The sequence below is a fragment of the Pezoporus flaviventris genome, unplaced genomic scaffold (assembly GCF_033815535.1).
Source record: "Pezoporus flaviventris isolate CSIRO_AGI_PZ_B2104156 unplaced genomic scaffold, CSIRO_AGI_Pfla_v1 ptg000001l, whole genome shotgun sequence".
Taxonomy (NCBI): Eukaryota; Metazoa; Chordata; class Aves; order Psittaciformes; family Psittacidae; genus Pezoporus; species Pezoporus flaviventris.
In genome coordinates, this window is record NW_026892549.1 from 5300126 (window position 1) to 5312556 (window position 12431).

General features: G+C 41.1%; 1 protein-coding gene across 1 annotated transcript in view; it reads right to left on the reverse strand.

Moving 5' to 3' along the window:
• Positions 1-12431, reverse strand: part of ADCY5 (adenylate cyclase 5) — a 222598-nt gene that overhangs the window by 58206 nt on the left and 151961 nt on the right. Inside the window, exons 4-5 of the mRNA XM_061469330.1 lie at positions 2765-2876; positions 2450-2577 (exon numbers count right to left, since the gene is read on the reverse strand). Coding sequence (XP_061325314.1) covers positions 2450-2577; positions 2765-2876 — 240 coding nt within the window. The remainder of the gene's footprint in view (positions 1-2449; positions 2578-2764; positions 2877-12431) is intronic.

A 12431-nucleotide genomic window follows, 5' to 3' on the forward strand; every position in this document is an offset into this window, starting at 1 on the left:
TACAGTTCTTTTTCCTTACAATCCCTATCTTACGTTTTATTACCTACTCACTGAAATGACCTTCATCATTTTTATTAACAAGCAGCAGATTCTCTACCAGGGAAGGGAAGCTGCGTATGGGTAAGATGCCACAGGCTTGCAAACTGAAAGAGTTCTAATCATGACACTTAGGAAAGTAATAAGAACTGGGGTAATAAAAATGCAGCTGCAGCCATAAACCTTGCAAGGGCAACAGCAGCTGCAGTGTGGGTAAAACACTGGGGAGGAAGGAAAAACATGTTGCATGAGTGCTATAAACCCTACTGCATTTTCTGCCAAGCCACTGACAAGTTAGTGACACAAGACCAGGGAACTTCTCCCAGCGGAGTTGTTGATGAGGTGACTTCCCTTAGATTTTGCAGCAAACAAATGGGTTTGGTTATCCTTTATAGACAAATGAAATATCCCTTGTTCCCTTCCTGTTGTTTTTTTTTTTTTTTTGTTTATACCAGCAGTACAGTGAATATAATTCTATCTTTCTGATCTGGGGTGACACTCCCTGCTGTTATTGTACACAGATGAAATCAGGCTGCCGGGAGGACCCAGTGTTGGTGAAGCCTGCAATCAAATGTTCAGTAGCTATTGGTTACCTTAATTATGAAACCTCTTATCTTGATCCTTAGGGGAGGAGAAGGTAGGGGGGGAAGCAGAGGTAGTGAGAACAGAGTCACCTTCCAGACTTATTAAGAGATAAGACTGTCAAATGCATTCATCATTCATCAAGTGGGAAACAAGTTTTAAAGGCTGCTGAAGAGCTATTTGTAAACAAACACTGAGTGCACTTCAACTCCATGTGAATTTCAAGGAAAGGTGGGCTGCAGTTAATCAATGAAGTCTAGATTTCCTGGTGTTACTCAGCCTTGTGGGGTATTACACAGCAATGTGTCAAGGTCTCCATATTTCATCAGGCCAACTACCGCAGAAAGTGAAACTTTTCTGGGCAATGTACACAGTACATTTTTTGTAGGGCTGGTGGCTAAGATTTGCTGCTTCATGTGTTTGACAAGACACCTTGTCACCTGCCACTTAATAGCATCCTTTCAAGGGCTACTGAAAACAAGTTACTTGAAACTCCTTTTATTTTGCCTTTTGGGTACAACCCCCAAAAGGAGACTGTTGCAAAGTAACAGAGTTTAAAACCAGGAAAATAATGATAGGATGTCCTGATAGTGTACACTGTATACAAAGCAAGGGAATGCTGCTCAATGGGGTCTTCTGGGTGAAAATACTGGTTTTCAAACTATCTGTGTTATGAAAATAGGGCTGAAAAGTGTGGGTGTGTATTCATTTACAGGATATACTGTATCACTCTCAGCAAATAGGTAGCTCTAGTTTTTATCTCAATGAAGTAGAAACTCCATCAAGTTACTGAACAGAATGAGAGAACTGCATAGAGATCTTCTACTTCTTTGTTGATAACACTGACACTTTAGAAGATGCTTTCATAAAACAAAAAAATAGAAGGGAAAAAGAAGCAGAGTCTCCGTGCAGCAAGGATGATGTAGATATTAAGGTCAAGCCACTTACCATCCAAAACTGACTGAATTTTGTGCTTAAGTTTGCCTACACTCAAGATGACCAAATAATTCTTTCCTCCCTGAATTCTGACATAATTGGCCTGTGACAGCTCATGTTTGATGCAAATACTATTCATTATTGTCCACGATTCCCCAAGTAATATAACTAGATATGAGTCTCATATTTGCTACTCTGTAAAGACAGGTGTAGTCTGGACAAACACAGGACTGCTAACCTGACCTCAGGGGCAGGCAAAGCTTCAGATTAGATTTTTAAAAGAAAAAGATAAAGATGAGGAAGTAAGTGGAAATAAAGGAAAAAGCATCACGGATCTGTCCCAGTCTGGGCCAGACCAACTTTATGGGTTTATTCAATAATTAATTTAGCTAAAATAAGAAAGCCTTCAACCTGACCTTTTTGGCCTAGGGTCACATGGGGAAGGATGTGGCAGATGTGCCAGACAAGATTCTGAAACCAGACAAGACAGACCGTAGCAGAGGAATTACAGGGTTAGTAAAAAGCTGGTTTAAAGACAAGTAAGTGAAGAGTGACTGAAATTTAATGGAGTTATTATTAATCCTCTGATTTCATATTTCTGTAATTCACTGGAATCCTCATTTGGGAATGAGACTTCCAGTAATTACAATAACCTTTGCCTTTCTCATCAGGAGATTGAGCTTTTATATCCCTGTGGCTGTAATGGACCCAAATGTCTGTCTTTCTGCCATCAAACCTTTACTTATTTTGTTTTCTTATTCCAGATGTCTCCCTTTTTTGCTGGCATCAGTTCCCTGGTTTGGCTACCTTGCTAATGATGTAAAGAAGACCTAACGGGAAAGAGAATCTGGTTCTTATTTGTTCCAAAATTCTCCATGGGGAATATAGTACTTACGAGATAGCCTCTATCATATCCATTCCCATTTCAACACAGCAGTGTGCATGGTCAGCTCTTGCTTCTGGTAACCCGGACACACAGTAATAGCAATCACCCAGGATCTTGATACGTAAACAGTGGTTCTCCTAAAATATAAATAAATTAACAAAATAATCATAGTGAAGGAGAGAGAAGTATTCAGTCTATATTCATGCTTGCAATAGCTTGCCTTTTAGGGCAGTGAATATTTACAGAAACCCAGTGAACCAGCACAGTATGTCATTCTTGCAACAGGATAAGGAAAAAAAATCAGAATTACAGTAGAAAACTTACAGCTGCTAGTTTATCAAATCTGGCAAAGAGCTCATTCAGCGTCATGACCAGCTCCTGAGCAGTGCACTGGGAGGCCAGACTTGTGAAACCCTCTATGTCTGCAAAGAGGATGCTTGGGAAAAGAGAGGGAGAGAGAAAAAAAACAGAAGAAAGTGTCACAAAATTTGTTGCTGATATTTCTGCAAGTTCTGGGGTATGCGGAGGCATATAGGGGTGTCCCAGACCTAAAGAAGCAAGGAGAGTAGCACCCCTAATGCCACCTTATGATACAACCTCTATCACATGTAAAGCCCTGAGGGACACAACCTCATCTGCTCCAAAGATTAGAAAGGGCAAGAAAATCCCACAGTCCTTTCATCCTCCTATCCCTGCCCCATGTCCAAAAAAATTTACAGAACACTGGGAGCTGGTATAGCTCCCATGATAATGCTATCGGCCATCGTAAACAACAAAGCACTCCTACACGATGACTGGATTAGCCCAGCTATAAAATCAACACTTACCCACTTTGTTCACATTCCTCAGCCTCTCGGCTCAATAACATCACCTGTGTCTTAACTCTGCTGCAGAAAACCACACTCCTCTGTCTGCTTCCCCTGCTGTCAAAGTACAGCCACAAAATAAAGCTCCTCTCTAGTGAATATTCTGAACTTGCCTACCTTGGCTTTGGTGTTCAGCTTCCATGCACACAGCCCAACCCCATGACTGGCAGCACCCCGTCTGGTACCTTGTGCCTGCAATGTTATAAATGCTCAAAGCCAGGCACAATGGCACTGAGTGCTACCAGGGCGAAGGCTTGGGTGCAGCAGGGCTGGCTCGCCATGCCCTAACACACTCACTGTCCTGGGGAAGACTTACCATCAGACTTTCATTCTCTGGAGAAGGATATCTACTCTGAAGTACTCTACTCATGTACATGCTTCTCACTCATTGCTTATTTTTTTCTCCTTGGCTTCTAAAGGACTAGAGAAATTAAACCTTCCATTTGTACCACACCTTCCAGCTGGCTTAGCCCCTGAAACACTATAGAAATACACACCTATAGTGCTCAGGAGCTCCCCTCAGCAAATCTGCAAGCAGGCATAACCCAACCTTCTGCCAAACAACAAGTACAGTCCTTGCCAGAGGAGGCAAACCCCTGCTATTGCAACAGAGATATGGAATCACTCCCATCCATCCAGGATGGACTGGGAAAGCCCTCTGAAGGCAGCATGACTGTTTTGAAAGCACAATTATTTGAATCACAAGTATTAGCAATGATTCTTTGATTTTAATTAATCAATTTTAATGATGTTCTGCAAAGATTATTTTTTTTAAAAAACTGGAAAAAGATTCTGTCTCACTGATAACTAGAACACGGAAAAAATTGCTCTGAATTGCACACAGCCATTATGCTGAATTTAAAACTGTTCAGTAAAACAAGCACCAGACTATGTCTATGTAGATTTAAGATAAAGTGTACCTATGCACATACATTTATATAACTATAAAATTCATAAGCTATACTTGTATATTGGAATGTTTATCAAGCAGTTGATTTCTTCTTCGAAGTTGATTATTGCATCAAGATGTACTTGAATAGGAAGAGAAATTAGAAGTGTAAATAACAAGCACTTTGGATTAGTTTATTTATTTTTAAATAAAACTCCAACATATTTTAGGCAACTTGCAGAGACTGTTTCCAGTTGGAATCCCCCTCAATGTCTTCAGACAGAAAGCAAAGACAACAAAAATATTTTCACAAGCATTTTTTTTTTTTTTGCAAAAATCCTGAAACACATTTCAATTCTGGCATGCTTTTCTTATTTTCCTTCTGCATTTCAACTCCAATAAATCATCAACCAAACATATCACATTAACTGTTTCTTTGTAAGCAAGACAGAAGCTAAAATGTGCAAGAAAAAAAGCAAGATAGGAATACAGTGATGTCTGAATCAAAATATACTTCTCCATTTTTTAAACACTTGAGAAAATGCACAAAAATAAATCAAAATTTCACCTATTTACAAATAAAAGTAAACCTCCAAAAGAAATACACTTGAAACCAACTGAAATCTTAAGGGTTGTCTGTATTGCTTGCTAAGCAACTTAAGCATGTGCTAATATGTAATGTTCAAATAGGAAATGTCTCCAGTTCTTGTGGCAGTAACAAAATTCCTGTTGCAAGAATGTTCCTCTTCCAGCATGGGACAAATTGCAGATTCCCCATAGCCATATGTTCTAACAAGAGAAATAAAGAGCAATTACCCTGACATCCAGATAGTAACAGGTATATCTGAAAATACTACACAGGGATGCCCTAAACTTCCTCCTTATGCCTGAATCAGAAAAATTACTGTTAGCATAGCATCCTAATAAACATTCCCATTAATATCATGCTAGATAAATGGATCGTACATTCCTAGAAGTTAAATCATGGCAATATTTTCAACCAGGCAAATGAAATAATTAGCAAAGATCTATGGAGCTATCCTACTCACAGATTTATGCCTTTTCAAATTGGAACTACTTCATTAAACCATTTTCTCAAACTTGTAACTTTCGATGGGTGGCCAGCACATTGCTCTTTGTTCAAATTCAGCAGCTGTCTCCTTCGTCTTGATCCTTGTCTTGCACTTCCAAGGACTGCATGGTTGAAGCACCTCAGGTAGCTCTCTGGCTGATTTCTAGATAACTACAATTATAAGCACTTCAAAAGGGTTCATTATGAGAATAAAACTCGGAAAGGTTGCATAATGGGAATCTGAAATGCACTGCACATGAGCCAGTAGCAATACTGGGAAGTTAACACTGATGCCCCTATTAGGAAGCCAACATTTACTACATGATATGCTCTTCGGAATGAGCATTTTGTTTGAATAAAGAGGAATGCATGAACCAATTTCAGCAAAGCCAGTTTGATAACTTTTGAGAGTGAAGTCAAGGAAAAAAGAAGTTTGATTCTATCTAAACCAAAGGAATAAACTGCAAGTATTTTCTTAGATGCTGCAAGTCGTCTTACTTTTGAACGCAGACATAACACTTGGCAATAAGGGGAAGAGCTTCACCTGGCATGCCTTTTCCTCCTTATATGAAAATCTAGCTAGAATTGACCACATGTTAAGTCCTCTGCATGACTCAGTTTTTGCACACTTTGTGATTAACATGAAGGTATCTACCTGCATGGTCCATTCCCTCACCCTTCTTCCATGTCAACTAACCAAGTAATGCATGAACCCCTTGAAGCACCTGAGCATATTCCATTACAGGCTTCAGACAGCTGTGTGACCTGCTTTGCAACCAGAGAGCAACAGTATTAAATAAGCTATCAGAAGACACTGCCTGGGATACATGGGCTGCAGGGAATGGAAAACCTCATCAGGGTACAGAAAAGACCATATGGGAGATGGCAGAGGACAGAGCAGTGATTTGGGAACTGAAGACAGAGTTGAAAAGACACATGCATAGCGGGAGACTGGAGAAAGAATAGCACATGAATGTCAGAGAAAAGGGCTCTTGCAAACAGGGGCTCAGACTGAAGCTTCTGTCCTCTGCTCTGAGTAGAGAACTCTGAAGGCCACTAAATCATTTTACTCCTCCTGTCTAATCTGTTCCTTCCACACACTCCTGCTGGCACTACAGTTCCAGCAGCAGAGCCAACAACCAGGCTAATCATTCCCAACCCTGCTAATGATCCACAAAGGAGAAATGGGGACTCGTCTACATGGTGTTGTGCTATGCCACTTCTGTTCCTTTTGTTACTAGCCCTAGTAACCCTTAAATTCACCTTTCTCCCTATAAAATAACCAACACCTCAGAAGCAGCTAGGAAAAAGTAGATTTCTCATACAATACACATCAGGCAAGAGCACAAGATCCTCGTCTTGTGTTTAGTCAGAGTTTTTCTTCAAAAATAAAGCCCACTATAACTACTTACACACACAACATGCATACAGTGAGGTTGCAGAAGCATCTCCCAGTTCTGCCTGTGCATCTTGTCTACGCTGGGAGCCTTAGAGTTTAAACATACAGCTTCACCACTACCCTTAAGCCCTCACTCCACACTTCAGTCTTTCATGTCAGACTACCCTTAGCAATGAAAAAATTTCATTAAAGGATGATGGTGACAGATGATTGTGAAGAAAGGCACAACTCAAGCCAACTATCTGTCAGTCTTCAGAGGGCAAGGCATTTCCTTGCTGGTGGGAGCACAATACCAGCAATAGGCCTTCCTTGTGCCAAAATGTGCAGTAAAGGACAGTGGTCAACAAAAGGTCAAATGAAATAATTATTATAGCTATAAAATATCATGAGATAACTAAGGCAGTGGTTTAGAAGTACTATTAGCTGAAGCTGACTGCAAGGGATTGACCACACAATCTGCAGCCTGGGCATCATCAAATATTATCAGTCCTGGGTCCCAGTAACTTCATCTGGAAGGCTACTGCTTTGTGGAAAAAACAGTTTAGCATGTCATCAAAATGTTGTAATGGCTTCAGAGCTTTTGATATATTTTCCACTCTGTCACTGCCTTCAGATTTGCCATCTGATTGAGTTTTGTCCAGCAGTAACCAGGGTATGACCTCAAGAAAGACAAAAAAAAAAAAGTTTATTTCTGGGAAAGACAGACAAGAAAAGGAGAGTTATTAATTTTATATGGGTTTTATTTCTGTTTATTTTTGGTTGAAAAGTACCACCGATTGTATTGTACAGTAGAAGTGAATATTTTCTTAAGCTCCTGTTTCAACTCCTATTTCCAGTAAGGTCTGGCTCAAGATTTCATATCTGTACAAGGCAAGTTCAGTTTTATGGCTGTTGCCCTACATGGCTCATGACACTGACAGGGAAGAAAGATGAAAGAGAGCTTGAATAGCTTCCAGAATCTACTGTCCTCCCCTCTGCTTAGGACCAGTCTGATACCTGCCTGCTCTTGCCCAATCCCCACACAGGGGAGCGGGAAAGGTGAATACACAGACTGGAGTACCCCTATGCCACTGGCTCCTGCTGATTCCAAGACCCCGGGGCAGATGGGCAGCAGAGGGCATTCTGGACATGCAGCTCTAGCTGCTGCTACCACTGGGATGCCAGTTTCTGCCTGAGCTTGGCCCTTAGCATAGCCAGCACCATGACTGTAGACTGCGAGGCCTCCATGAGATGGATGTCTGGATTCTTTTTTTTTGCAGTGCTTCACAGAGCTGCAAAGGCAGAGTGAGGTGAAATGGAGAGAGGAGCAACTAAGATGCAGAGCCATGAAGCAGAAATTCCCAAAATGTTGAGCTCAGCCTTCCCATTTTTTTAGTCTGTAATGCATTCACAGAATAGTTAAGATATACATGGACAGGCACCTCAGGTACCAGTAGGAGCCTCAGTGCAACACCTCAGCTTTAGCCTGCCCAGCTTGGGCTTCCTTCACAGTCTCTGCTCAGGTCCATCCCACTGCGGGTTGCTTGAAACTAGCTCGTGTAATTCAGGTGATGTGACTACACCGCTAACATACCCTGGGGCAGAAGCATCACAGGATCTTTTGGACGGCAAAGGAGAAGGCTCTTAGCAAGAGTGCAGGAAGGGAAGAAATGTCGGCAGAAAGCAAAGAACAATGTAAGGAGTAGGAAGAGCTAAAAACCAGGAGGGAAGCAGGAAACCCACATGAGATATCTGAAACCACACACACTTACAAAGAATGATTTTGAAGTGCAGCCTTAAATGTCTGAAGCTAATAGAGTTATCAAAGGAGTGACATGACACAGCCAGGTTCCCCTGCAAATGCAGGTTTATACAAAATGCTAAATTAAATCATCAGTGCTTCTAATGTAAAAGCAAAAAACCAGTTGTGTTCTATTTTGAGACATGTGCGTGCCATGCACGCCAGCCACAACATAAATCAAGTAATTTCAAGAAACACAAACCCTATCACCATCACAACGGTAATGCCAGTCATGAATATAAACACCATGTGTTACTGGAAACTGAACACCACAGGCACTGCATGAGAAACAGAGCAAACCCCAGACTCGGTGAGCTTTTAATGACTCAGAAAAAACAGAAAGTGCATCTAACTGCATGTGAATCAAAGCATGGTATTTTACTGCAACGAATGCTATCTGTAAGAGAAGAAAAAGTTAATGTACTGTAATAAAATAATCATTGTTCACTAAATACAAGCATTCATGAGCAAAGCTGTAACAAGCAAAAGCCATTTGCTATAGACAGTTTACCTTTGTCAGGGATTTCACTAGGCTAATCAGTAAAGACAGTGTCTCAGGGTGCTACTGTTATTTTACAATAAAATACCAATACTGTTATTGGTGTCGCATATCATTAAGTCATGCTATGAACAAGGAAGAAGAAAAAGGATAGATTGGAATGAAGATGGCAAAATCCTCACTTGAAGAGCTGGGCTGAGCCCTTAACACCAAACTATGTTTTCACAGAATCGTACAATGGTTCAGGTTGGAAGGCACCTCTGGATGTCATCTTGTCCAACCCCCTGCTCAAACAGGACCACCCAGAGCTGGTTACCCAAACTATGTTCAGATGTTGTTTGAGTATATTTAGGGTGGAAGCTTCTCTCAAGCAGCTTGGTAGATTAACCAGTTTTTGCACTTGGACATCTGTTCAGAAGTCAGTTCCCTGACAGCACTGTGAGCTCAAAAGTTACTTTCCAGCTCCAGTGGCATAAACATAGTATTAAGTTCATCTAGAAGTTCTTAAAATAGACATGGCATCAAGATACACCCAGTCTCTCTTTCCCAGCTATAGCTACTTGGGGGTGGGATGACAAGAAGGTCCGCTATGTGCTTTCTCATCTACTTACCCTATATACACACAGGATTTCAGCTTCCAGAGGACATCTCACAATGCTCGTTTCCTCCTGAGTTTAATAGCAGCAACAACAAAAGGACAAACCAAAGCAAAGTGAGGACAAGTATGCAGCAGTGGCACAGTGACCACAGTCAGGCAGCATAAATGTGAGCAAGGGCAGCAAAGCCAACCTAAGGAGGGTGAAGTGACCCACACAGATCATTGTGTTGAGTGACAGCCCATCGACTGGTCCAGCAATGGCTGCAAGCTGCTTCCAGACTAATTCAGGTCTCAACATGACCTCACTCTTGCTCTCTGGGGATGACCATGGCAACAGGACTGAAGTCTTAGCCTTAGCGATGCAAAAAATGTTCTCCAGAACAGCAGGACATCAGACAGACTAGAGAATATTTTAATATTTTAATATTTCCTTTTCCTGCAGTCATGGGAAAAACCCAACCCCAACAGTTAAATGATACGCTCTTTCCTAAACTTATATAGTCTTTTCAGAGAAGATCCGTTTTATATTGGAAATCACCTATTGTTTCAAATGAGCCATGGCACTTCTGTGACACATCAGCTGGCACAGCTCTCCCGCTGGCACAGCTCTCCCTTGGGAAATGGGACTCCATTGTGCACCTTGATAGTGCTCCATCTTAAGATCAGTCATGCTGGCTCCCACTTGCTCAAGAAAGTGAGAAGTCATGTATGTACTTAAATGATGTGATAATAACAAAAAAAAAAAAAAAGCGCACAAAATCCCTACAAAACCAAAAGTCCAGAAAAAATGTGAGCCCTTTCACTTGTTTCTTTACAGCAAAAGGCAGAAAGACTTCTGTCCCTCTTCCAAAGTAACCAAAAAAAAGTAAACCAAACCTGCATCCATATTTGAGAAGTTCACTCTGCAAAACCATACCAAGTGAAACTGGTAACAGTTAAAACCGACAAAGAAGCAGGAGACCAGATGACTCACGGAGACACTGGTGTCAACCTGCAGACTGCCATCCGCAGAGCCACTGCATGATGACAGCAAGGCTCACTGCAAAGATATAAACTGCAGAACCCTGCCTTTACTTGATTTTCCCATGTTTGCTCTCAAATGAGTGTTACCAGAGGTTAGAACTGCCTGGGTGACTCAGCTGAGAGACGCACATCTCCATCACATACTCTCAACATTTGCGGCTGCAACTTTGTCTGTGTTAGCAATGTGCTCCTAGGAATGCCCCACTGAGAGTGTCTGACACTGCTGGCACTCAGGGTCTGCTGAGAAAAATGGCACCATACTTTCCATCATACTCAGTGAACTTCACATTGGTGCCTGCGGTCTCTTCTTCACTGTCAATGCAGGAAATGAGAAGAAATTAAGATCCTGAAATCACCAAGAGAAGTGGAAGACTGCACCAGTCATACAGGGAAAAGTTTTTTCCATGACCTTTCCTTTGTAGTTTACAAGCATGAGTGGCAACCCCAGTTATTGGAACTTAGCTGTAAGCTCATTTTTTTTATTTTAAACATGAAAAACTTGCTACCCTCTTCCTCTAAATATCTTGAGTTAAAAGATTTTCCTATTTCATCAGGCTGTATTTAACCAGATTAATTCTTCACTGGAAACAGGAGTAATAAATAGCTTTTTGGGAAGAAAAACTATTTGGGGAAAGCAAAACAAACATAGATATTCAGTGGCTACTAGCCAAACTATAGGTGGAACATTATAGATGTGGTGAACATATTATAGATGTCTTTCAGATAAGTGGAAGCAATTTTATTACTCCATCATCGCAAGCCAACTTAGATGCCTCTGGCTGTTGAGCATAAAAAAGAAACCCAAGTGGCCTAAATGAGATTTTGGGTTATTAAGGAGGAGGGACTTCAGATGTTTTTCATATGTCTAAGAAGGACTGGTGGGAATGTGAAATTTTTTCCAATCATTCTGGTCAGGGGGAAAACTATGTAAATGATAAATATGCCAAATCCATTCCAACTCCAAGGAAGTTTAGGAAGTCAAACTGAAGGACATACATGGCCTTTTGCAGAAAGGCACAAAGGAACCATGCATACTGCTGACCCTGACCATGTGTCTTTGCTTTGTCTCCAAGCAAGCCCAGACTCACCCTTGTCTGCCTGACCAATGCAAAAGAGTTGGCAGGTCTGCCCAAACTGGAGCTAGATCCAGTCCGCACCAAAATAAATCAAATTAATTTGTCCCACAAGACAGCCTGAAATCCAGGCTGTCTGGATTTAAAACTGCATATAAAACAAACAAAAAAACCCCCATATTATTTTCTGGCTTTCAAACTTCAAGCACGCATTTTTGCTGTGAGCATTCTTGCAGACTGTTTTCTGGCATTAGAGCAATCTCTGATGTCAAAATTCTGCCAAAAATGAAGAAGAAAAATACGGAGTTAAGAGAATTCTTGAAGAAGGGACTATCTATTACCACTACAGGTGTAGGAGTCTGGCACTATTCCTCCCTGCCCCTCTTCCAGAGAACAACTTGCAAAAGTGACTGAAGCCATAAAAGCAGCAAAATAGGAAAGAGAAACAACAAAAAAATTACATATTAAACCAAAAGACAACCTGCTGCATAGAGGCTGTGTGCCAGGAACCAATCAGTTATCAGCGAAGACAACAAGGTATATAAATTTTGGCATAGACATATAACAGTTTCACATGTATATCCTGGGAAAGGCACATGGGATAGATATTGAGTAAATTGCATCTAGCCAGGTTTGGAATGCTTTCTGTTAAATATTGCTCAGGAGTTTGTCTTTGATGATGAAACAATGAGCTCTACATAGCTGTGCAAATTGCATTCAGCCTGTTCTTTTCTGGTATCACGTACATTCAAACAACAATGCTTTTGTAATCCCTAACCCAAAAGCTGCAGT